The sequence below is a fragment of the Anabrus simplex genome, chromosome 3, assembly GCF_040414725.1.
Source record: "Anabrus simplex isolate iqAnaSimp1 chromosome 3, ASM4041472v1, whole genome shotgun sequence".
Taxonomy (NCBI): domain Eukaryota; kingdom Metazoa; phylum Arthropoda; class Insecta; order Orthoptera; family Tettigoniidae; genus Anabrus; species Anabrus simplex.
Window position 1 is genome coordinate 148587526 of NC_090267.1, and position 26128 is coordinate 148613653.

A 26128-nucleotide genomic window follows, 5' to 3' on the forward strand; every position below is an offset into this window, starting at 1 on the left:
GTATATAATAAGCCATAAGTTTGTAATATGATTCTTCAAAGGACGACCATATGAAGTCTCCTGTGGAAGTATATTCCAAAAATATGTATCCAGAAATCACCCATTTTCCCTAATCTTAATACCACATTACTTGCTTTTAGCCTGGAATGTGCACAATTCACCAATTATTTGTAACATCAGTTCTGGATGTCTAACATAAATGATAGTGTTCATCATTAGTGCTGCTCAGAATAGCATCATCATTGGAAACGATATCCCACTATGAGTTCAACTCAACTCATTTTTTATGATATGATTATTACAATCTCTATGTTCGCTATATAGCTCCGCTGTCCCCATTGCATTAAACCATAGCCCATGTTATTTTACTAGTAGTTTAATGTCGCTCTAACACATCAAAGGTTTGTGGTGATGTGAGGATGGGAAAGGGCTAGAATTGGGAAGGTACTGTCTGTGGCCTTAATTAAGATACAGTCCCAGCATTTGCCTGGCGTGAAAATGGGTAACCAGGGGAAAACTATCTTCAAGGCTGTCAGAGGTGGAATTCGAACCCACTGCCTTCCAAATGCAAGCTCACAGCTACATGACCCTAACTGCATGGCCAACTCGCTTGGTATAGGCCATATTGAAGTGTATATTTTATGCCTTAATGTTTTGTAGTGTATCAGCTCATAATTGGTTTGGTCATCTCTTGGATTTCTTACCAGTGACTCCCAGCATGTAGCTCATCTTTGTAATCTCTTTCTGCTCGCAGCACATGTGCAGACCATCATAGTCAACTATGACACCTTATGCCCTAGATTGGCCCAAATCTTTTCCTCATGTCTTTGTTAGAAACACTACCCTATCTAGTCATGCTAGTTACCTTCAGCAACTTTGTTTCCACGATGTGTTATCAACATTGTGATTCTTATTAAGTCCGCCTATTGTTAGCTCAACAGAGTGCGACACAATGAACAACGATGCGATCTTCCATTTCAGGTGATCTTTTCTCTGGCAGTCACAGGTGATGTATGTCATCATTTGCTGCTTCATCCAGCCTTAATTAATCCTTACATTCCACGAACCTACTACGCTGGCGTAGCAGGGGGAGAGGTGATACTCCCACGTGGCGCGTCCCAGTTGGCGGATAGGGGGGTCCTAACCGGCTTGCTGGCGGACTTGAGGGAAATAAAATACCTCTCGCGGACCAAACACACCACCCCCTGCGGGTGGGGGACACACATGTAGAATACACCCGCGGTATCCCCTGCCTGTTGTAAGAGGTGACTAAAAGGGGCGACCAAGGGATGCTGGTATTAGAACCATGAAACTACTATTGATTAGTACCATCACGGGGGGAACACCATGTGTCGCCTTTACTTACGAGTAGTATCACTATATTTGGTACACAATAGGTTTGTGATTAGTAGCAGCAGAGAGTGGTTCCCCTGTGGGTTTCCAGTACCCGTGATTAGTACCCTTGTGAGAAACACCACGGGTCTGGGCGTTGCCTGTGAGTTGTACCACTATATGAGCGACACCATGGGTCTGCGTTGCCTGTGATTAGTACTCACTATGTGAGGAACACCACGGGGCCCGTGGGACCAGCACCCGTGCCTAGTACACCTAGGTGAGGAAACTCATCGGTTTGCGTCTATGAGTGGCGCTATTGTGTGAGAAACACCATAGGTCTGCGTTACCTGTATGAAGTACAATACTTGTGATTAGTACCATCTTGTGTGGAACACTGTGAGTCTTCGCTACTTTTGATTAGTACCCCAACATGACAAATAGCATGGTTCTACTTTACTCGCGACATGTACCATTCTGTGGGGCCTTAGACGTGGATTTTGCACCCCTTTAGATATCAAGCATCCTCGATTCAGGATTTTGCTTTGTGAGTGGTCCCTTGGTCAGTAATTATATATGATCCTTTTTTTAAATTGAATCCACTAATTTTTTTTTTGTTTGCTCGTTTTTTGTTGTTGTTTTTTTTTTTGCTTTATGTCCATCCATTCCTTCTTCATGACGATTTTTTTTTCTTTTGGTCAGTGGATGATTTTGATTTTTTGTTATTTCATTTCGTGCCATTAGGGGCCGATGACCTCGATGTTAGGCCCCTTTAAAGAACAAGCATCATCATCATCAATCCTTACATTCAACTCTTCATAAGATGGTCACCGAGTGAGTTGGCTGTGCGGTTAGTGTCGCACATCTGTAAGCTTGCATTTGGGAGATAGGCAGCCCTGAAGATAGTTTTCCATAGTTTCCCATTCTCACACCAGACACATACTTCGGCTGTACCTTAATTAAGGCCATGGCCACTACCTTCCCAACCCTAGCCCTTTCCCATCCTTCTGTTGCTGAAAATCTTTGACATGTTAGTGCAATGTTAAACATATACCTAACGAAAGAAAAGAGTGGTCAAAAGTAGCAGTCACAAAGCAAGATATTTAAACTTGGTCACTTGTGGCAGATCTTTTATCTTCCATGTAGATTGTCTTGTTTTCTTGCGAGTCTGGTGTAATATATTTGGTGTTTCTTTTTTGTTGAGTTACAGCTCATATTGTGCCAATCAATAATTCTATTTTTATGTTTGGTATTGTAGGTAAAATTGTTTTTGGCAGCTAGCATAAAGCCATCAACATGGTCGGTGCAGTTTTGACTTAACAGTGTCCATCACTAGGATTAACAGAAGTGACAGGGCTGTGCTGTGGTGGATGCCAACAGTATTGATAAAGTTATCAATAATGTTTATGTAGTGACTTGGATTAGCTTCTTGATACTGCCTAAAGTAGTTTTACCCAACTGACAGGGTACTCAAGCATACCATATTTTTGAAGTGCTAAGCAAATCAGGTCATGTAATATATGATTGAAGGCTTTCTCAATGTCTAGGGAAACAAAATGAAGCAGTTCTTCTCATGGTATTTCTTGACTATAAGTAGAGCTCTGTGCGGGTATGCAAAATAAGATCCACATCCAAACTTCCTTCATCCGCATCTGCAAATGGTTATCCACGGATTTACCTACAGTATATTACACCCAAGATATTGAAACGAATAGGTCTGTTAACATAATACAGTAGGCCTGATACCTGGCAACAGAACCCCTACAGTCACAGGTTTATGAGGGATTTTCTCTTGCAACAATTACCGATGTATTGACCTTTGTTCCTTCCTTCCACTAACTGCAGTCAGAAGCCAGTTAGGCGTAGGTCAGATTTATGGCTTTATGATCTCAAGGCTCTGTATATCACCATTCCCCCATACCAATGTCAAGGAACACGTAACTACAAGCAAAAGTAAGAGTATATCTGAGTGAAAATCAATAAACATTATTACAGTATGCGCCAAAATATACAGTACTGAAAATTATGTTAGTCTTATTGTCATTACCTTACTTATCGAGATGATAGTGCAAATATTAAAAAAAAAGTAATAATAATAATAATAATACCGAACTCGATAGCCGCAGTCGCTTAAGTGCGGCCAGTATCCAGTAATCGGGAGATAGTGGGTTTGAACTCCACTGTCGGCAGCCCTGAAGATGGTTTTCCGTGGTTTCCCATTTTCACACCAGGCAAATGCTGGGACTGTACCTTAATTAAGGCCATGGTTAATTCCTTCCCATTCCTAGGCCTTTCCTATCCCATCGTCGCCATGATATATCTGTGTCAGTGCAACGTAAAGCAAAAAAGAAAGAAAAAACGTTCAAAATGTGCTCCATTGCGTTGCAGGCAGTGTTCATAACGATCACGCAGATTTTCCAACATATTCTGGAATGTAGGTTGCTGCAGAATCCCGAAGAACGAGACTATCTTCTGACATAATGCAGGCACAGTTTTGGGTGGATGTGGACAATTGAAAATTTGCTCCTTTAATATTCCCCACATGTAAGCATCAGGTGGTGTGGGATAGGGGGAATGTGATGGGTACGGGAACTCAGCTGCACTGAAAATCACTCGTCCTGGAAAGGTTTCTTGCAGCATAGCCATAGTCTGTCGAGTGTTGTGGTAGGTCGCCCCGTCTTGTTGGAACCACTGTCTATTCATCTGCATGTTCCTATAGCATTTCTGGTTAACAGTAAGAGGTGCACCATCATCATTCTCTGTGAAATACGGACCTAGCACACAATTTCCTGACACTGCACACCAAACCGTTGTCACACACACACACACAATGTAGCGTTTTCTGGACTATATTGTCTGGCCTCTCAAAACCAAGAAAGTGAGTTTTGGCAATTGATAAAACCATCCAAGTGAATGTGATTTTCGTCGGAGAACCACTCATTGAACAAGAAATCTGGAACCTCGTGCACCATGGCAAAAAATCGTGCACAATATTCCACCCTGACATGCCTATCATGTTCCGTCAATTGTTGCCCAACCTGTATACAGTACGGAAATCCACCTATGTGTTTAAACAATCGTCGAAGTGACGTAGGGCTGACGTTTAATTTCAGGGCTGTTTGCAGAAGACTTCGCTTTGGAGACTGCAACACCCGATTGAGGACACGTCCATGATTTTTCATTTGTGGACACAGTTACTGGTCTACCAGACCTTCCCTTGCGTTGACACAATACACTACATGTACAACAAAAAATTTTAACAATAGATAGCATAACTGTGTTGCTAGGTGCTGGCTTATTAAAGTGTTCACGATATTGTTCCACCATAAACTTTAAACTTGGCCCACCTTGATAACCGTTTCCAGAAACTTTACTTGACTCTCCCCTTGCTGAAATATTTCTTACCGTTTACTCAGACTGTTGTGGTAACCAGTTGCAAGATGTAACCAAGGTTACACATACTTTGAATAGGTTCTTTATATTGCTGTTATTATATCAGTGGCTAACTGTCATCAGAAATTTGCATTCTAGTCTGCCATCCTCCACAAAAGGGTTTCTGTTTAATGTATGTTATGAAATTTGCAAAGCAATTTCAAATCTCCATGTACATTATCTGATCAAAGGTACATGTGAACTACAGCCTAAACGTCACTACAACTACCACTGCTTCTGCTGCTTCTGCTGCTGCTGCTGCTGCTGCTGCTGCTGCTGCTGCTGTTGTAAAAGGCTCCATGTTGTTCAGCTGACTTCGACTGTGGTATGGTTTTTGGTTGTCACATCAGTAAGCAGTCTGTTGGGATAATTTTCTCCCTTTTCAACTTGTCCAACTCAATTGTTGGAGCAGGAAGACATAACCACATAACCACAACAAAACTATGCCTGGATAGGCAGTGTGTGTTTACCAAGCTTTAAAGAAGGTGGTAGGGAAAAGTGCATGACATCATGGTGGTATTATCACCAGTGAATTCTGTAGTGCCACTAATTGTACAGCTCGCATTATAATTGTGCATCAGGAGATACAAGGACTTGGGTTCAAGTGTTGGGTGGTTTATATGCGAGTGCCTATTTCACCAGTGAATCCTAAACATTGCATTCAATAGTGTGAAGAGCACCGCTATTTGTCTGTGGATGATTGTAGATGGGTTGTTTGGCCATCAGATTGGAGGGTTTGGGTGTGGCAAATGCCAGACGATCGATACATTCCAGCTTGTACTCTGCCCACTGTGCAGTGATGATGATGATGATGATGATGAAGAAGAAGAAGCAAGTGAAAGGGGAACTCTAGCAGTTCTCAACCTAAGAGTGTTGGTTGGCAATTATTATGTGATTGTGGAAGGTGATTTTCATGGAAGGAATTTGGTCTTTTCATAATTCTACAGTGCATGTTGAAGGTGAAAGGATATAAGGACATATTGGCCAGCTACTTGGTTTCTATGTTAGGAGCCCAGTTTGGAGATGGTGGCAGTGTGTTTCAACATAATAATACTCCCTCCCATAAAGTGGGATGTGTTCACAAGTGGTTTTTGGACATTAAAGTTATGGAAATGGACTTGTCAGTCCAGAGCGCTGACCTCAGTCGTATTGAACACCTGTAGGATGAAGCAGAGTAGTGTCTTCGCTTGAGACACCAGTGACCCACATCACTAACTATACTTGTTAAAGACCGGGCGAGTTGGCCATGCGCGTAGAGGCGCGCGGCTGTGAGCTTGCATCCGGGAGATAGTAGGTTCGAATCCCACTATCGGCAGCCCTGAAGATGGTTTTCCGTGGTTTCCCATTTTCACACCAGGCAAATGCTGGGGCTGTACCTTAAGGCCACGGCCGCTTCCTTCCAACTCCTAGGCCTTTCCTATCCCATCATCGCCGTAAGACCTATCTGTGTCGGTGTGACGTAAAGCCCCTAGAGAGAAAAAAAGAAAATACTTGTTAAAGCACTGCAGAAAGAACAGTCTGCCATTCCCACCACCTCCGCCACTACCACCACCACCACCACCACCACCACCACCACCACCACCACCACCACCAACAAGAACAACAACACTCCTCCTTAGACGTTGTGATACCTGGATGACAGTTTCCCTCAACATTGTTTGAGTCGTAATAAAGGTTTTTCGGACCGTCCAGTATTAATGTCTACTACTTGGCAGTATATAATTTTTAGGAACACTTGCAGGACAGCTTTGAGTAGGTGTCCAGATACTTCTGATCAGATAGTATATGTTAACTTGACAGTGATAATTTGTTTTTTCCTCCTCTGTAAAAAGAGCCTGACACAGCCATCTTCAGTCTATTGTTCATATTTTCCAAGTGTCATTTTCATAGCCTTCTACTATCAAAATTATCTTGCATTCACAGGTTTAAATTAGCACTTACCAACAATTATTATGTCCCTTTTTTAAATTGCCAATACTCTAAATTTACAATTCCAAGTTCATTTATTATGTTCATCTCTAAATAAAATTGAGTTGGAATCACTACATTAAAGCAATATTGTGGAATTTCTCTGGAATATCTTAAGTTTTAATTATTATTATTATTATTATTATTATTATTATTATTATTATTATTATTATTATTATTTTAGAATATCTAGTGGAGAGATAGAATAAACTCGTGAGAAGACACATTTACACCAACACAGCTACATATAAATAAGGAGACATAATTATCATTGTGGATAGTTTTAAAAACAAGAACTTCCAAATGATATATATATATATGATTCTGAATTCAAGATGGCTTTAAATAAATGTTTGCTTCTTTCTTGAAATAGTATAAAGCTATATAAATTCCTTCTTTTATTTTATTACTTCAACATTTTTCTTTAGTGGAGAGGTTATGGATATAAAATCATAGTATGTGTATCATTGCTTTTGTTCATCTCTGTTTTCAGTTAGAGTCTCTAAAAAATAAGAAAATTTGCATTGAAGATGTAAGTGAATGTTCAATTTTATAGGATTCGGTTAGGTGCTCCTACAAGAGAATTGTACATCGATGGCCAGTGGTATGAATGTTTCTTTGGAGGTCCACCAATTCCGATTGAAATTGATGGCAAGATAAGAATGGTTAAACTTGAAGGCCCCCCTCCTCCAGTAAAAATAGGATTTAAACGAACAGATCTGGTTGCTGGCAAGATAAACTTAATCATCAATGCACGGACGATGGTACCTATATTTCTTGATGCTAAGCCCCAAAGGTAAGATTATTTTATTTTATACTTTGCTTGTGCTTACTTTTTCCCTTTTCTATTAGAATACTATTTCCTTTATAGTAATTACTATTAAATTACTAAAATAAGAAGTGCCATTTGTTATTCTCATTGTGCAGGGAAAAAATGTTGTGTTAGAAGTTTTATATCATGATCATCAACCGTGGTAAAGGGATTTTTTCCTATAAAAGCCATGGAAAGGTTAACTTACTGAGGATCACTGCATGTTAAAAAACCTGCTGAATAGCACTGTATATAATGCTGTGTCGTTTTCTTTTCCTTGCTGCTCTGGTTATTATATTTTTATTGTTATTTAAATTTGTTATGTTAGAGAAAAAATGGGAATAGAAAGGAAGAGCAGCCTTCAGGAACATTAATGTGATAGATACACATGCTAAGGAGTAGGATATCTATTGTATCTTTGTCTGTAAATCTCTTTCTATACTCTGATAATTTTTATCTATTTTACCTTTTTTAAATATATTCTGTTGTTATCTATTCATAATCACAATGATTATTGTTGATTTCATTGAATGTAGCTGCTCCTCTCTCATTAAGTTGGAAATGCTAGGATGTATTAGAGAAAGAGGATTTATTTTGCTTTTATACAGAAAACTCTAACAGTTTTACTTATTGTCTGTTCCAGGTTTGATATTGAAGGCAAACCGCATGTTCTCCGGTTTACACATGGTCTATCAAATGTTGTCATCAATGGGCGATCATTTAAGGTTGAGTTTGGAGGTTTGCCTAAGCTTATTGTTGTCAGGGATAAAAAGCATTATATTCGCTTCTCAGTTTTGCCCCGGGGCGTCAGGCCGGGATATGTTAATATAGTTAACATGGAAGGTGGGCGTCTTCCATCTCCACCTCGACCAGATACCGAAAACAGTGATAGCATGGGTTTACCTTCAGTGTCTTCCCTTGTAGAAGATTTTAACAGTGATGAATCCCAGTATCGTAAGGGTCATGCACCAGTCCTGCCAATGTTAGGTAAGTTGAGAATTATTTTTGGAACTTCCAAACTTTTCTGAAAGGTTAGAAAGTTGCATTTTGAAATTTAAATTTCTTAGTAGTTCTGTCACTGTTTGACTTTACATGAGCATATTTATTTTGTGGTTGATGAGAACTAATATAAAATGTACATTGCACATGAATTCAGACCAAACAAAATAATGTGTTGCAAAAACATGGCTAGAGTATCTTATCTCTGCCTGGTGGCAATGATCCTGAACTCTTTCACTGTCTTAGTCATACTACCTTGCTTTCTCTACAGTGTTCTAAAAATTCCTGCCCATAAACAAGAAATACATACATAGAAAGAAAATGTATTTTATTTGAAACTATAAAAGTCATTTGAAACATTAATTCAAAGAAGTCAGGAATATATATTTTCAAACTTGCTTGCCCAGTAAATTGTAGTTTATTGAGGACAGTAACAGAATCTACAAATTTAGGGCAATGTATGGTAGTGTGAAGTCCCGTCACCACCACCTGTTGCTAATAAAACAATATCAAGAATAAAACTGTCGTCTTCATCACAATTGATATTTTCGTCATCATTAGGTTAGCTTGAACTCTCACTTTCACTAAATAAATCATTATCATGATACAATTCTCTTTCAACATAATCATTTAGCAAAGAACACAAAACACCACGTGATGAGGAAGCCATATTGCTAACAAACAGCAGTTAGCGTCATTCTTTTGTCTCTTGTTCGGCCACGCAAGGAGGATAAATACTTGGAGCAGTGCTAATGCTAAGAGGATATCTTCATGGTTCCAATGATGTGCAACAGATGGCATTTTGCATTCATTTTTGCCTACAGTCAAAGCAATTAAGACAAAGCTTCACAAGTCGGAATACGTATTCGGGCTGACACCGTGCGGCAGTGTGTACTCGGGCAGACAGCGAAGGAGTTAAGGCATCGAGTCTTTGTGATCTGACACCATGATTAGCCGGTTCAAATCCCACTGATAGAAAAAAAATCCCCATCAGAATATTGGCTGGTAGGGTAGGAGACAGGTGATATACATTTTCTAATCATACTTCATTATTATTATTACACTGAGTGGCCAAAAGTCATGGGAAGACACTGAATGTGATGTTAATAAAAGTTGCTGCTCCTCGAGCCCTCAAAACGGCAGCAACATGGCGAGGCATCCATTCTACAAGGTGTTGGAATCGTTCTGGAGGGATCTGGAGCCCTGCATCTTGCATTGCTACCCACAGTTGGTCTTGTGTAGTTGGTGCAGGGTTCATAGAACCTACACCAGCATCGACAGCATCCCATAAATGTTCAATTGGATTAATTCAGGAGATCTACAGGGTCAATCCATAGTCATAACTTCACTGGAGTACTACTCCAACCACCTGTGTGCCACCACAGAGCGGTGACATGGCACATTGAACTGTTGAAACATGGCATCTCCATCAGGGTACTCTAGGGCCAGAAAGGGATGCAGATTATCTGAAAGAATGTCTGCATAATGTGCACCTGTCAGCACTCCCTGCAACCAGACAATGGGGCCTAATTTCGACCATAAGAACGCTGCCCATACGAGAACTGAGCCACCTCCCGCCTCGACACAACCTTGTTGACACTCAGGATCCATAGCTTTATGATGCATACACCACACTCTCATGTGCCCATCAGCTCAATACAACTAGAACCGGGATTCATCAGACCATACCACACGCTGCAACTGTTCCATGGTCCATTACCAATGATCGCAGGCCCATGCACGTTGTTGAGCTCTGTGTCGGGGTGTCAGCTAAAGGATACGAGTTGGTCGTCGGCTGGTGAAGCCTATGCAGTGCAGTTGCCTCCTTACAGTCCTGGTAGAAATGGGTTCCTGACTCCCAGCATTCAACTGGGTGGTGATCTGACTACCGTAGCCCGTCGAGCACCCAGTGTGGTTCTGCGGAGGTGACGTGATGTCCATTTGTTAAACACCTGTGGTCTTCCCGTGCGGCAGTGTTCACGGGTGGTAACATTCTCTCTGCGATATTGAAGATCCACCCTCGACACTGTTGACCTTGGAAACCCTAATTCGCGGGTAATCTCTGCAATTCTATGACTGGTGCACCGATTCTCATCCCACATTCAAAGTTGGTTAACTCGCGACGTATTGCCATCTTCACGACATTGGTGTCTGTGAGCCGGCCAGCTACAATGCATAGGGGTCATACACAGCACATTTTCTAATGGAACACCCCTTCCTGTAAACTTTTGGCCACTCATTGTATCATGGGTGTCAAATAGAAACATGTCCTCAGACGCTCCCAGCACTAAAAGCCAGATGATACATTTTTTTAACTTGCTTCATATCAGTCACCAGTGACCTGCAGTTAGGGCAATTGCCCAGGTGGCAGATTTCCTATCAGTTCTTTACGTAGTCTTTTCATAAATAATTTCAAAGAAATTGGAAATCTATCGAATATCTTCCTAAGCAGAATTATTCCAGTCCCTAATTCCTTTTCCTACAAATGAACCTGAATTCCAACTTTATTTCCATATTGAAATCTTCCATACTTTAAAAAGCACCAGGCAAATTTATTCGTCTGCTAATGTCTTTCCATGCCATCTCTCCACTGACCTACTGCTTAGTCAAACAGCTTACTCGCAGGTTTTCGCAGTTCAAAGTTTGCAAAATTTTCATAACGCTACTCTTTTATCAGAAATCACCCAGAATAAATTGTGCTGCTTTTCCTTGGATTTTTCCAGTTCTTGAATAAAGTAATCCTGGTGAGGGACCCATACACTTGATTCATACTCTTTGGTCTTACCAGTGACTTACTTATATACCTTCTCATTTCCATCCTTACAACTGCCCTTAAATAACCTCATAACGATTTACAATCCTGTTTATGTGATCACCCCAATGAAGTTCTTGCCTCACGTTCCAGTCCCCAGTGTCCCCCACTACATACGGCTGTCTATAGTTGTGTTATACCGAAAGGCATGTTATGATTGTCAGACATAATTTGAATTTATTTATTTATTTATTTATTTATTTATTTATTTATTTATTTATTTATTTATTTATTTATTTATTTATTTATTTATTTATTTATTTATTTATTTATTTATTTATTTATTTATTTATTTATTTATTTATTTATTTATTTACACTACTTACGCCCATATTTGAGCACCAAAATCAACCTTATACAATAAAATCTTCAAAACATAAGTACATAAAAAATAAGTTAATTTTTTAAAACTTGATAATTTCTTCTTTTCCCAAAACTTCTTCATTCTAGACAATCTTGCAGCCCGTTCTTCTACTGATATAACATACTGCTTACGTTTGATGTTTTAAATGATAGTTTTGTATATTTGTTGTCTAGAATCTTCTTCTCTTCTCTATTTTCACTTTGCTCTCCAGTAATTTTCAATTCATCCAAATCCATTTGTATTTCTTTAAATCAAGTGTTTTTTGTTTTACTATTCCAAAAGAAATCAAAAAGTTGTTTTAGGAGTCTAAAATTTTGCAAACTGTATATGTGTCCAAAAAAAATGCAATCCTATGTTTTCTTGTCATGTCAATAATTGATTCACTTTCCTTGTAAATTACTGAATTGGGTAAAAGTCTCCACTGGCCATCAACCTGATGTTTTTTATTAATAATTGTCCAGAGAATTCTTCTATCCACTCTCTGCAGTTTGTCTGTTGTTGCTTGGATATTAAGTTTGAATAATGTTTCACTTGCATACGTTGCTTCTGGTTTGATAATGGAGTTATAATGGTGAAATTTAGCATTAATAGAAACAAACTGGTTTTTTTTTGTAACTCGGCCATGTAATTTGTTGTGCTCATCTCAGTTTTAGAGTTCTATTATCAGATCTATGGATGCTTTTTCATTAGCATTCCAAGTGACAATTTCACCAAGATATTTAAATTTATTTACAGCTTTCATTTTCTGAGTATTATATAATATAATATAATATAATATAATATAATATAATATAATATAATATAATATAATATAATATAATATAATATAATATAATATGTGGAGTGTCAACTTTAAAGGATGGCATCATTTCAGTTTTCTCAAAAGATATTTTCAACCCAACCTTGGCTGCTAATTTTCCTAGTTCCTCTGCTTGAAATTTTGCTTCTTCTATACTATTTGCTAATAGCGCCAGATCATCAGCAAATGCAGGACAATTTCATTGAATATTTCTTCCAATCTTAACAGTCGGATGCCATACCTTACTCCATTCACGCATAATTTTTTCGAGCATACAATTAAACATCAATGGGGATAATCCGTCTTCCTGTCAAAGACCTGTATGAATTTAAAATGGTTCAGACTTTTCATTTCTGAACCTAACTTCAGACTTTTGTGTTTCTCTGAGTGACCGCAATAAGGTTCCTGATGTAGACCAAATTCTAATTCTGTAAGGATATGTAGTAATGATTCATGATGGATAGTATCATAAGCCTTTTGAAAATCAACAAAAGTGATCACTAACTTTTTGCTCCTAATGCGTTGATGTTTTATGACCCATTTGAGACTGATAATTTGATCTGGACAACTTCATCCTGGACGAAAACCACCCTGATATTCACCCAATTCGCTATCAAGCTGGTCATGGATTCTGGAATAAAGGATCTTAGAGAAAATTTTATAGGTGATATCTAGCCAAGAAATTCCCTGATAGTTACTAGGATCTGATATATCACCTTTTTTATGGATTGCGTGTATAATTGCATCATTCCATTCTTCAGGCAATTTTTCTGTATTGCAAATGTCAATGAGATGTTTATTTAGATTCTGAATAGTCCGTATATTTACATTATTCCAGAGTTCCGCTACTAGTTGATTTTCTCCTGCAGCTTTAAAATTTTTCAGTGAATCAATAGCTGCACTCACTTCATCGTAAACTGGTGGTAGGTCCTTCTCCAAAGGTGTTTTATTTCTGGGAAATAGATCAAATTCAAAATAATTTTCAGGTTCATCACTATTAAGTAATCTTTTGAAGTATTCAGCCGAAATTATTGTGTTGTCATAATCGTTATGGTCCACCTTTCCGTTCTTATCTTTCATCAGGAGAGTAGGGGGAATATAATTTTTTTAGTATCGTTTAAATGTCCTATAATAGTCTCTTGTTTTATTTTGATTGAAAGCTTCATCAATAGATTTTAATGTTTCCTTCTGATAATTTATTTTAACTCTCCTGATTTCTTTAGCCGTTAATCGTCTAGCATTGATTAGTTCTTCTCTAGAGCTTTCTGTTTTTTGTTGTTGATCATTCAGTCAGGCTTTATGCTGGCATAGTATTATTATATCACACTCTTCATTTCACCAAGCATGTTTTTTAATGGGAGCAACTTCCTCTGCTATGGCTTTTAGTTTGTTAATAGTGGTTCCGAAGCTATCACTTAAAAGTGTTGTGGGTTTCTCAAAGTATGTTCTATTATTAATGACTGAACTAGGATCATACAACCTTTTCCTATTAAGGTCATGCTGTTTATTTTTCCTTATATGAGTTCATTTAAATTTAATCTTTGAGATGTAATGGTCTGAATCATCGACACTACGCAGAACCTTAACATTATAAAGTTCTTTACGAAATTTACGATCCATGGCCACATGATCTATCTGGAATTCACGCAATTTAACATTCTGACTTTTCCGAGTCATTAATTTATGCAGTTTTCCTTTAAACCTTGTTTCTAAAATTAGTCCATGGTTAATACAAAATTCAATTAACCATTCGCCGTTCTTGTTCGTTAATTTATGTGCTGGCCATCATCCCACCACAACACGAAATTTTCTTTCACGTCCAGTCTTTGCATTAAAATCTCCAAGAAGAATTTTAATGTTAGTATCAGGTATATTCATTACTAATTGGTCAAGTTAATCCCAAAATTGATCTGTTCCCTCTTTGTCAGTTCTGGTTTTTTCATTTGTTGGAGCATGAACATTAATTAACGTATAGATCTTGTTTTCCACTTTAATCGTTAATAATGCTACTCTTGATGAATTTGAGGAAAAATCAATAATGGAATCTAGAATTATATTGTGTAGCAAGAAACAAACTCCAAATTGAGGAACATACTTAATGACTCTTTCACATGGAGGTCCTTTATAGAGAAGGATATCCTCCTGGTTCAAGTGGGTTTTGATCAGTATTCCATAATTCTTGAAGAGCTGTGATAACAATTTTATGTTGATTTAAAATATCTATTAGATGTTTCTACTTACCAACTTTCATCAATGAATTGATATTTAATGTTGCCAAATACGAAAACTTTCCTGGTTTATTGAATGTAAGTACATCCTTAGTTTGATTAATTTGGATGAGTGATCATTATGTCTCTGGGCGCTCCAACTCACCACAATCCTCTATCTGACACCCCACCGTATCCGAATGGCATCTTCATTTGGAAGATTATATAGCTGTCCAAACCGGTGGATTCTTTCAATATAAGACTTCCCATATCAGGTTGATTGTCTGATCAGTGATGAAGAGTCTGACCGTGGTCAGGGTTTGCAATTCCAGATGCGATTAATGTCAAAGGTGATAAATGAAATATGATGAAAAATGAGATTGTGAAATGTATTTGCCTTAAGATGTTCTCATCGCTACTAAAGTGTTAACATAAGGCAAGAACTTAATTGGGGTGATCACATAAACAGGATTGTAAATCGTTATGAGGTTATTTAGGGGCGGTTGTAAAGATGGAAAGGAGAGAGTAGATAAGTCACTGGTAAGACCAAAGAGTATGGATCAAGTATATGGGTCCCTGGTGATTTGGAATATTTAAATAACAAAGATTATTTCATTAATGAATGAACAAACAATAAATAATGGTTGTATGGAAATGCTACTTAGTGCAGGTGAACCTCGATTCTTCACTTTTGGAGGGATCCCAGGCAAGAAAAATTGCAGTGGGGGAAAACAGAAAATCTGGGAACATATTAAAACCACCAACAATTTGGTTAAACACCAAAATCATGAAATATGTATACAGTAAAAATAAATTAGTTGTTGTTATACAACCAAGGAATCCTGGTGATTGGGCATGGAAGTCAAAGTGAACATTTTAAAATCTTCCCTTGTGAAGGAAAGTGGTGGTACTTAGCAGCAGCAGTGTGTTATTGTGACAATGGGATTATTTGCCTTATTTACAAATTGTGGGACAACGAGGTGTGGCTGTATGAGGAATAAAGGTATCAATTAAAGAAAGGGAAAGACCAAAAAAGGTAGGAAATTGAACTACTCCATACGCCTCTTGAACATCATACTATCAAGGCTAGAAGAAAACTAGTTAACCTAGGGTGGTCTCTCAGTGTTATAGTTGCCACACTTTACATTCACAAGGCGAGCAGCCATCTGAGGGAAATATATCATAGGCTAAGAATGTCTCATTTCTGTTTCTTGTGTCTATTTCCTAGTATTAATACAACGCTTGTAGTTCCCACATACATTTTCCCGCAAGAACAATTAATACAGATGGTGTTTTGTGATCTTTGGCTGTATGTTACTAATAGGCTATTTCTGTACTAATATTGAAGACAGAATTGAATTTATGACACTTAAGGACTTAACTGATCTAGTCACAAACGGGCTTTTGGCTCATGAATTTCCTTGTTGTAGAGACTGAATTCGCACAACCGCTGGGTGTAACCAAACAAGGACTTGTTTTTATGTGGGATGATGGAGTTCTTATTTAGGTTTATTATCATGTTACTTTTAATACTGTTAAACTAGTAAGGCTTAGCTCGGATAATACCAAGCTGGCAAGTTCGATGCTGGCTGATTCTGGTGACATTTGAAATTGTTTTGGTGACCTAAATTTTTTTATGAAGAACAGTTAAATTAAAGAAGGTTGATAGTCACATCTTATGTACCAATATCTGAAAGTTGCGTTCAATACATTGCAGACATAAGTAATGATACAATCTGTTCATTACAACAGTGTATATTTTGTTACCACATTATAATAACACATTGAATAGAAGAAAAAAATTATTTCAATGAAAATTATGTCATCCCTTCTCTTTTATTTTACTTAAGTTAATTGGCCCCACCCCATAAAAGAACAGTCACCTGCGCTACTACCTGTCATGTCTCACTAAAGAATTCTTTTCATGGCAAAATTCCAGTACCGTATTTCAGTGTCTCTTAAGAGCAATCGCCATTGAAAGGGTATAAAACACAGAGAACTGCTGTAGTAAATTATCATATTGTATTACTATTTTAATAATTTAAATTTCACTTAGTGCCTTTAAAAGCAATACTGTATATACAACAGGTGATCATTTTTTAATGAGGATATACATCATTCTACAGGACCAGGAGCACGTGGTCGTGGGCAGAGGAGAGGTTTTGGATCAGATAGAGATTCTCCTCACGATTCTGACCTGGCCCGAAGCTCTCCAGCACAGATCCAGAGTGAAAATGCTGTGGTTCTTTCTGCTGGTGGTTTACAACAGAGTCAGCCACGTGTTAGGTCAAGTATGTGAACTTCATTCTTACCTTGATATTTACTTTCTTACTTGTGTAGTTGCAGTAGTTGTCATTAATTGCAGATTACTCAGAGAAATGGGAGAAAGTATAAATAATTGCATAATTCAAATGTAATTGCCTACAGATCTTTTTGTAGAGTTTTGGGCATTCATTGTATTTTTAGGCTGTTCTCATCAATAGCACCTCCTTTCTTATTCTCAACAATTACTAAATTAGTTTTATGTTACAGGTCTCTTAGACCCTGTCCGCCATTGGCCTGTATATTAATTTCTTAACAAGTTTTCTTGAGGTACCAATTCACTCATGAAAATCATTTTCAGGCAAAAGGAATAATTTATTTAAGTTTGCTGTTACTTTATTTTCATCTGTTGAAATAAAATGGTTAAGATCTGAGTTTGTACTGTGAATTTAACTGAAATAGCTGTGATGGATGGGGAGTTTAGGATATGGTGTTTGTTAATTTTTAAATATCATTACAATACATACCTGGCTGTAACTTCATACTTAGGCTTTTAAAAGTATGCTGCAGGGAGCATTTAGTGTGGGATTTGCAGTAGTTTCTGAATAGAAAATAACATTAACAACTTTTTTAAATTGTATCCCACTATAAATTTTCTTAGAAAGGTAATTGGAGAAATAGCAGTAATGAACTGTTTGAGAGTCCATGTCCATATGGGCAGCCACAGAATGTACTGGTGCTTGCCAGCCAGCATTGTAACAGCTTTATTGATTGAAAATTAAGTATCCTTGCATGATAATAAATTAGCCCTGCAATAATGAGTACCTAGCAAACAAACAATTCAGTTCACTCAAGAGTATGTTTAATAGGACATGTGGCTATAAAGGGAAAAATATTGTCGTTTGATCACCTGTTTGCATGTTCCTTTTGTCAGTTGACTATTTTTTATTTCAGATCAAATAATAATGCTTTAATGGCTTTTTCCGTTCATCTTTAACTGGGTATAAGTAATGCAAAATTTATATCAACTTGTGGGAACACCTATTGGCCATTGACCAATGCAGGATAATGTACTATTCATTACAGTGAGAATCAGCTGGGTTGAGTGGCTTCTTTGGTAGAGCTCTGGCTTTCTGAGACCAAGTTGATGGATCTGATCGATTTTCATACTAATGGTGTTTCAAGGTTCTCAGACATGCTAGTTTTTTGTCAGTAGATATACTAGTATGTAAAAAAAGCTACTCTGGGGGAATATTTTCCAGTATCTCATTAAACTAGTAGTATTAATAACATTATTTTTACAATGAAAATGAAAATTAATACATCACTTGAACTGAAATAGATACTGTAGATATTGCTTCAAAATTTGTGTTGTGGCTGGCATACATACAGAAGTCCACGAATGTCCAGAGATTTACTTACATTGCACGTAGTTCATCGATAACATTTGGGGCTGCCTATCATACAATATGTGGTTTACGCTAAGATTTTTTTGGCCTTTTCTTTTCTTCGCTATCTCTAACTAAACCCGTAAAGCAGATATTCTCAAACTGGGGTGTAAACCCCAAGGGGAAGGGGACAGCATATTGTCATACACATAAAAGTCTAATATATATTAAATTACTTCTGAGAAATATTTTTCTCACTGATTTTAATAAATTATACCAGATTAAAAACCAATTTGAAAATTTTCCTGGGTCTGTGAATATAATTGAGCAAGTTGGTACTTTAATTACACTGATGCCAATAATAACAAAATGCATTAGGATTTCAAAACTTAGTTGCATTAATGTCAGTTTAGAATAGTTTCCTGGGAAACCATTTTTCTGTACTACTTTTAGCAGTGATTTTTAATACCTGTTAATTGCTGCCTTTTCTAATGTATTTTTGGCTCAGCCATTAAATACCTTGAAAAGCACACTTTGATGGCTTAGGAGCATCTTCCATATTTTCAAAGTGTACTACTAGCTGAACTAGCCTAAATATATTTTAAAAAGGAAGCAATTAACAAGTATAGAAATCACTGCTAAAGCCAGTACAGAAAAATGATTTACCAGGAATGCTGCTGAACAATGTACATATCATGTTTACAGGAGTATGTCATAGCAAAAGGACATGAAGTTGAGAAAAATGCGTAAATAATAATTATTTATTCATACCTAATACGGTCAATTCAAGATAATTCCATGCCGAGAAATCAGCATCAAACACAATCACATGGTGGGTTTCAGCCGGTGTTTAACGTATTCACTGTGGCGCGGTCATGTCAGCTTGGGAGTCCATGTTTAAATCTCTCCACTGCTACTTTACCAACACTGCCTCGCAAAGCCTATTTGAATTCACTCGCGAAGAAATCTGATTGGTGAACTTCAGCAGTTGATAAAAAAAAAAAGGCAACTATATGAAATATCAAATTATTTTTTCTAATTATTTATCAGTATGACCAATGCTCTAACGCTCATATACCCGGTTGACGTTGTTTTCGAGCAGTTTCTTTCCCAGTTTTTCAAGACATTAACTTCTCACTGGATTCCTGTATTCATGAAGAATGCTAAGTCCATTTGTTTGTGTACAGTTCATATCCATAGATGAAACGAATGACCTGCGTAAGCAGAAACGTTTCAGGAAGAAGAATTAGATGAAATACTGTGCATTAAAAGAGGAAAAGAATCATAATTTACCTTTCATCCTGCCCAGGTGGTGAAATTTCTCTCCCATAGAAGATAATTTCATTACCAGAGATTTTTTTTTTTTTAAGTCAGCTACTTGATTGTAAACATGTGATTATTTTTTCAATCCAAGTCAGTGTTTTAAAGAAATATTTCCTTGCTGTATAGATCATTTTTAAATTTGCACAGCTATAGGAAAATATGTTTTTGTCTGTCATAAACCTGTATTATTTCTGTGCTTTCTACCCACAGGAACTTATTAACTTTGAAAGAGAATTGTGTAGCTAAACACGCTGTTGGCACTTTAATTACACTAATGCCAATAATAACAAAATGCATTAGGATTTCAAAACTTAGTTGCTTTAATGTCACTTTAGAATAGTTTGGTTTCAAAAATTACTAACATTTCATGTCAGTTTAGAAAACATTTTACTGCACAGATGTAGTATTTTTAATTTCACAAAGATTATTTCAGAGATTTCTTGCTACTTATCTCCATTGGATAGATAAATGCAAGAATCCTGCCACCTTAATCATTATCCAATATAATAATAGTACCCCCCCAAAAAAACTTGAGAATGAAAATGAGTTGTTTTTTTTATTGTTAGCAACCCAACTTCCTCTGGAAATGCTGACGAGTTTAATCCCTGCATCCCTGGCTCCATCATGTGGATTCAGTTACCAAGTGGAGCAGGATTCTCAAGATGTCCCTGCAAGACCTGTTCCAGAAGTGACTGCTGCAGTGCCTACATCTGCACCTGGTAAACTGTTTTAATACAAAATCAAATTGATACTGCATAGCATAGTTCAAGAAAATACTCACATCAATGAAATAGTAGTAGTAGTAGTAGTAGTAGTAGTAGTAGTAGTAGTAGTAGTAGTAGTAGTAGTAGTGCGTAAGATGACTTATTACACTTGTTGTGTTGCGGGGCTTAAATTTGTGAAAGGGTGGTAATATTCGACTGGTCAGTAAAGTGGAAAATTTTGGGATCCATATTATACATACTTTTGAATGTTGTATTCTGAATAAACTGTGTTTCTCTGAATGATAGTTGTAATTGAAATTTATGAAACCAAATTGAAAATTGAAACGTCTCCAGAGATGTGGAATAAGACAATTATTGTATCATTCTCTTGGCTTGATCCAACCAAGAATTCCAATGCTCAGTACTGAATAAATCAACTTAATTCCCCTGTTCTCTTATGGATTGTGTTACTTTGCACCATCTACAAAATCAGGAGCTGTCGTGTTACTTTGACATATTATTGACTGACAATAAGAATGTCTGTCGATGGTCATGAGAGGGGCCAGGACTCAGATTTAAACAATTTTGAATTCAGTGTTCCATAAAATCTTAGGTCAGTGACAAGAGATTTGCTGTTTCTAATTTATAGCTGGTGGATGATTATATCAAAATGCACTTGCCTAAGAAAGAGAATGAATGAATGAATGAATGAATGAATGAATGACTGACTGAATGAATGGAGGAACTATCAGTACAAAATGTTTAATATTCAGATATATAGTTACTATTGCAACAGTTAGTTGTAAATTACCTTACATTACTGAAATTACCTTATAATTTATTAAATAAAAATTATTATTTCTGAATTAAAGCCACAAGTCTATGAAGTTCCATGTTGTTGTGGCCGTTCATATATTGGCAGGACAAAAATGCTTATTAGCACCAAGGTGAAAGAACAAGTCAGATCACTTAAGAATGTCACTATTTCATTTTCAGAAGAAAATGCTGTAAGCCAGTTTGCCATAGTGGATCTAAAATACAGACCATCAAATCCTCTCGACCATGAAAGTATCATTGCACCTGGACCATGCTCAACTTGTGAGGGAAGCCATAGAGATAGAGCTAATAACTAATAACTAGGGCTCGGATGTTTAGGAAAAGTCATATTTTTTCTTTGTCTTTATTTTCTTGGCTGATTGGATTTTGGTGCAAATTGGGTGGTTATCGTCACAATTAAGTAGTTTTTATTTGTCATATAAATGCATATTTTGGCTATTTCTTGCCATAAGGTCTTATTTTGAGCTATTTTCGTAGAAGCGTCATATTTAGGCGGTTTGACGACAGCTGTAGCTGTGCAAAATCATCTTCAACTTACCGAATGCGAACTAGTGTTCACAAAACTGCTCGATATCACATATGCAGTTAATACAAGTGGAATACTCTGCCTCTTCTTTCAAGATTGCGCAGGAATTGTTTTCCAAAAATTTGTCAGGAAGTCTGGCATATGGAAGTCTGGCATATATTTAGTCGAACTTTGGAATTATATCGAGTGCAATTACTCGTTTAGAAGCTGCTAGCTTAGAAATTCATGTAATTATTGACATTGTGAGAAGTGTTGAACTTTCAGTACAACAGTATCATGGAATAGTTGGCGACAGTGTAAAACGGAAACTGCAAAGCGTACTTAATCGAAATGACGGTTTTCGCCATGTGTGCAAGATGAAGTTCTTAGAGGAGAAGGTACCGGTACACTTCAAGATGAGTGCATACTTGACAGCAGTGATTTAACATTACTTAAATATGCTCCAATAACGTCTTGTGACGTAGAAAGAAGGTTCTCTTCTTACAAGCATGTGTTAAGTGATAACCGGAGGTCTTTCGCGCCTGATGTTTTGAAGATGAACCTTGTCATACACTTCAGTACCACCCGCGGAGAAGAATGCAAAAAGTTATGTCAGTTTGCACTTTTTGCCCTGCCGCCCTACCATAATGTATTGAAAGACATCTACTTCATTCGTTTCGTGGTGCTCAATTTAAACTGTAATGCATTTGAGTAATATTAATGAAATCTGGGCTTAAACGTTCCAAAATATTTTTTTAAATAGAATGATTTCTAGTTTTCTCATATTTCAAACCACCAATGCAGGGTGCAAACATGTTTTTACTTTTATAATGTTGTGTGATCTGATAATCTTAGCGAACTTAGTACTTTAAAGGTATACATTCATAAATGTTTAATACGTGAATCAAGGACAATAGACTGTGAACAACTGCTAAACATGTATATTCAGAAAATTAATATGAAAGTAAAACTAAAGAATTTAGTTAACAAGTATGTATCAAGGGAATTGCCGTTTCGATTTATAACGTATTTTAAAATGGCCATATTTAGATTAATCCTTTTCATGTCATATTTTGTCATTTTTACATCATATTTCATCACTTTTGAGGTCATATTTTTCTTGTTTATAGGTCATATATGCTTATTTATTTGGGCTATTTTTAGGTCTTAAACATCCGAGCCCTACTAATAACTAACAGGTAAAAAGGCTTCAAGTTGTCAAATACATTAAGACCTGTACTCCAGAAATTCATACATAACACCACCATGGAACAGTGCAACACAGTTCAGAAACTGTCAGTAGAGGGCAGTGAGTCAGTATCTTCCCTCCCAACCACCACAGCACAGCATGACGATCGCTGGGTCCAGTTAGTAGGTGGTCGTCAGTAATGTGGTCATGATTTGCTCAACAGACTTCCAAGTTCCTTGAAGCATTTCTATGCTTACTGTCAGCAGCAGTCTTTCATATGCTTTGCCCTGATGAAAGCTAATGAAACTTGGTTGGAACTTGGTTTTTTAGTTGAGACTTATTAATATATAAGTGGCTTTAATAAAAAATAATATTTATTTAATAAATCATTGTATGTACACTGGGGGTGTTGGAAAGAAGTAGAAGTGGCCCAGTCAGCAAACAGGATGCTGCCAAATTTGTTAGAAAATTTAATTTTTCAGTAGGCCAAAATACATCAAACTTAATACCTTGTGTAAAACTGCTTTGTAAATGGCTGCTATATACTGTAGAACCCTGTTTGTCAGAAATAAAGAGGGTGGAGCCATTTTGGTTGATGCATTTTTTTGGATGACACAAGGTAAATATTTTCGGAAGTTAACTGTGAAATAAAATTGCATAAACTCTGTTAAGTAAAGGTGCATACTGTATATTAACATTAAAATGTTTACATTATGTCGCTCATTGTATAAAATCAGTGACTTTCTTCTGAATTTTCTTGACGCAGGGCTGTCGTGCAACTATGTCATGCTGCTGTTTAATCAACAGTACATCAGCTGGTGTAGATTCATTGCTTTGTTCAACAAGGCCCAAGGCAATCTGAAATAATGAAACAGTTTATTTGTTACTACTGAACTGAATACCATATACAGTATTTTTATTACAGTACTGTAATTAAAGCGTGTGGTATTGTATTTTAATAAAAAATCGAAATCATTAAATCCATCATCTTCTGTAACTCGATTTTCAGAACTGTTATTGTCAAAATAGGGTTTGCCTAGTAGCTCTCAGCACATATAGCAAGATAATTACTAATATAGAGGGCTAGAAAAGGAGGTAAAAACAGAATATTAAAATACAGTTTTGCCAGAGCATTTCGGTTAAGCGAAGTTCGGTTAAGCGGGGTTGTACTGTACATCAAAATATCTAAAATTATCAACAACAAAAAATCATGCTCTCGGTTTCAAAGCCCTCTTCAAATGAACAGTGTAAGATTCTTGTAATAACTTAAGGAGATATTCCATTTTTTCTTGGTGCAGATTTTAAAAATATATTTTCTGTGTCTTTAATACTTTACCAGCTCGCTTAAGTGCGGCTAGTATCCAGTATTTGGGAGACAGTGGGTTCAAGCCCCACTGTTGGCAGTCCTGAAGATGGTGTTCCATGGTTTCTTTCTCATTTTCACTCCAGGCAAATGCTGGGACTGTACCTTATTTAAGGCCATGACCATTTCTTTCCCACTCCTAGCCCTTTCCTGTCCCATTGTCGCCATAAGACCTATCTGTGTCGGTGCTATGTACAGCAACTTGTAAAAAAAAAAAAGTACTTTACCAGCTTTCGTAACAGGTAGTAACATCAAATAACAGACTTCTGTACAGTTGTACACATTTCGGCCAAAGATCAGACATGTATTTGAATTCATTAATTTAATTTAATGGTATAGAAAAATTGTCTGAATTTATTTCATATACCCTCAGAAATACTTTTACAAACTGTGGGGAGAGGTTTTTTAACCAAAAACAAGAAATAAATTCATATAAACATATGCCCCAAAATTCTTTGTTTTCAGTTTATTAAAGTTCAGAATGTTATTAATGAAAGACATTTTTGATTATTGACACCGTTAGCTTGTCAGAAAGTGTTCCACACATAAACTTGTATCCGGTGCTCGAAATGTCCTCCTCTTGCATCTAGACATGTATGCACTCATCGAATCATGGACTGTCACAACAGCGTCAAATGGTTTCGCAGGCTTCCATGATACGTCGAAGGAGAGTTTATTTTTCCAGGCTGTCTGATGCTTAAACCAATTGTTTAAGGTGCCCCTAGAGAAAGGAATCCAAAGGATTGAAGTCAGGAACATGCAGGCCATGGAACTGGTTCTTCTCTACCTATCCCTCAGTCATGGTAGATACCAGCCAGTTCATCTCGAACAATGAAACTAAAATGTGCTGGAGCCCCATCATGAATAAACCACATGTTTATTCTTATTTGCAGGGGCATATCTTCTAGTAAGTCTTGGAGAGTGTTCTGAATGAAGTCCCTGTAGACAGCACCTGTAAGACGTGCTAGCTAGGAGAACGTATAGACCTACCAGACAGTCACGTACAATTCCAGCCCACACATTATTCCTAAACTGTAGCACAAGGATTAAAAACTGCCCATATGTATTGGTTGTGGAAATTAGCTATTTCATCTCTTCCAAATATTGCCTCGTCTGTATACAAAACTGAAGAGACAAACCACGGATTGGCAGTTTGTGCAAGAAATGATCTGCAAAAGTTCTCCCATGGTGGGTGATCTGCAGGCGAAAGGCCCTGTACACATTGAAAATGATAGGGATACAGGAGCTGCTTCTGAAGAATTCTCCCTGCTCTGCTTTGAGATGTACCACGTAACAGGGCCACTTGCATTGTGCTGTTACCTGGAATTCCTTCAACAGACTGGAGACTGTGTTCTTCCTGGTCACGCGTTCGAGAAACTATTCGTCTTCCTGGATCAATAGTCTGCAGTGCTACGGATCCTGTCTCAGCAACATGACGTTACACAGCAGCAAAGGTTGGATGACTTAGCTGTCTTTGGTCTGGAAACAACCTCTCGATACAGCATTGCACCCTTGCGTCCATTACCATTCACATGGCCGTACATAAAAATCATGTCTGCCTGCTCATGAAATGAATATCCTACCATGGTGGAATGGAACACTCACTGTAACATGTACACAATTGAAACTTTAAGGTCAGCCCAATGGATTGGTACACTTTCAGTTAACTTACTACATGTACAAATGACAAATGTAAACAAGTCTCTATTTTCATCTGCATAGGATACAATGAATCAAAGCCTTCTAAGAATGCGTGCATAGATAAGTAAAGTTGTGGGTTGGACATGGAAAGCAGTTGAATGTAAATGTAAACAGTTGTTAATAAATTAATAA

General features: G+C 37.2%; 2 protein-coding genes across 5 annotated transcripts in view; one reads left to right on the forward strand and one right to left on the reverse strand.

The window, feature by feature from the left end:
- Positions 1-26128, forward strand: part of LOC136866098 (pre-mRNA cleavage complex 2 protein Pcf11) — a 444626-nt gene that overhangs the window by 362232 nt on the left and 56266 nt on the right. For all 4 annotated transcript variants that reach the window (XM_067142769.2, XM_067142771.2, XM_067142770.2 and 1 more), the window contains 4 exons: positions 7289-7528; positions 8187-8530; positions 16851-17015; positions 20264-20416. In XM_067142769.2, the coding sequence (XP_066998870.2) occupies positions 7289-7528; positions 8187-8530; positions 16851-17015; positions 20264-20416 (902 nt within the window). The remainder of the gene's footprint in view (positions 1-7288; positions 7529-8186; positions 8531-16850; positions 17016-20263; positions 20417-26128) is intronic.
- Positions 23675-26128, reverse strand: part of AsnRS-m (asparagine--tRNA ligase, mitochondrial) — a 196657-nt gene continuing 194203 nt past the window's right edge. Inside the window, exon 5 of the mRNA XM_068226606.1 lies at positions 23675-23790. Within this exon, the coding sequence (XP_068082707.1) occupies positions 23733-23790 (58 nt within the window). The 3' untranslated portion in view covers positions 23675-23732. The remainder of the gene's footprint in view (positions 23791-26128) is intronic.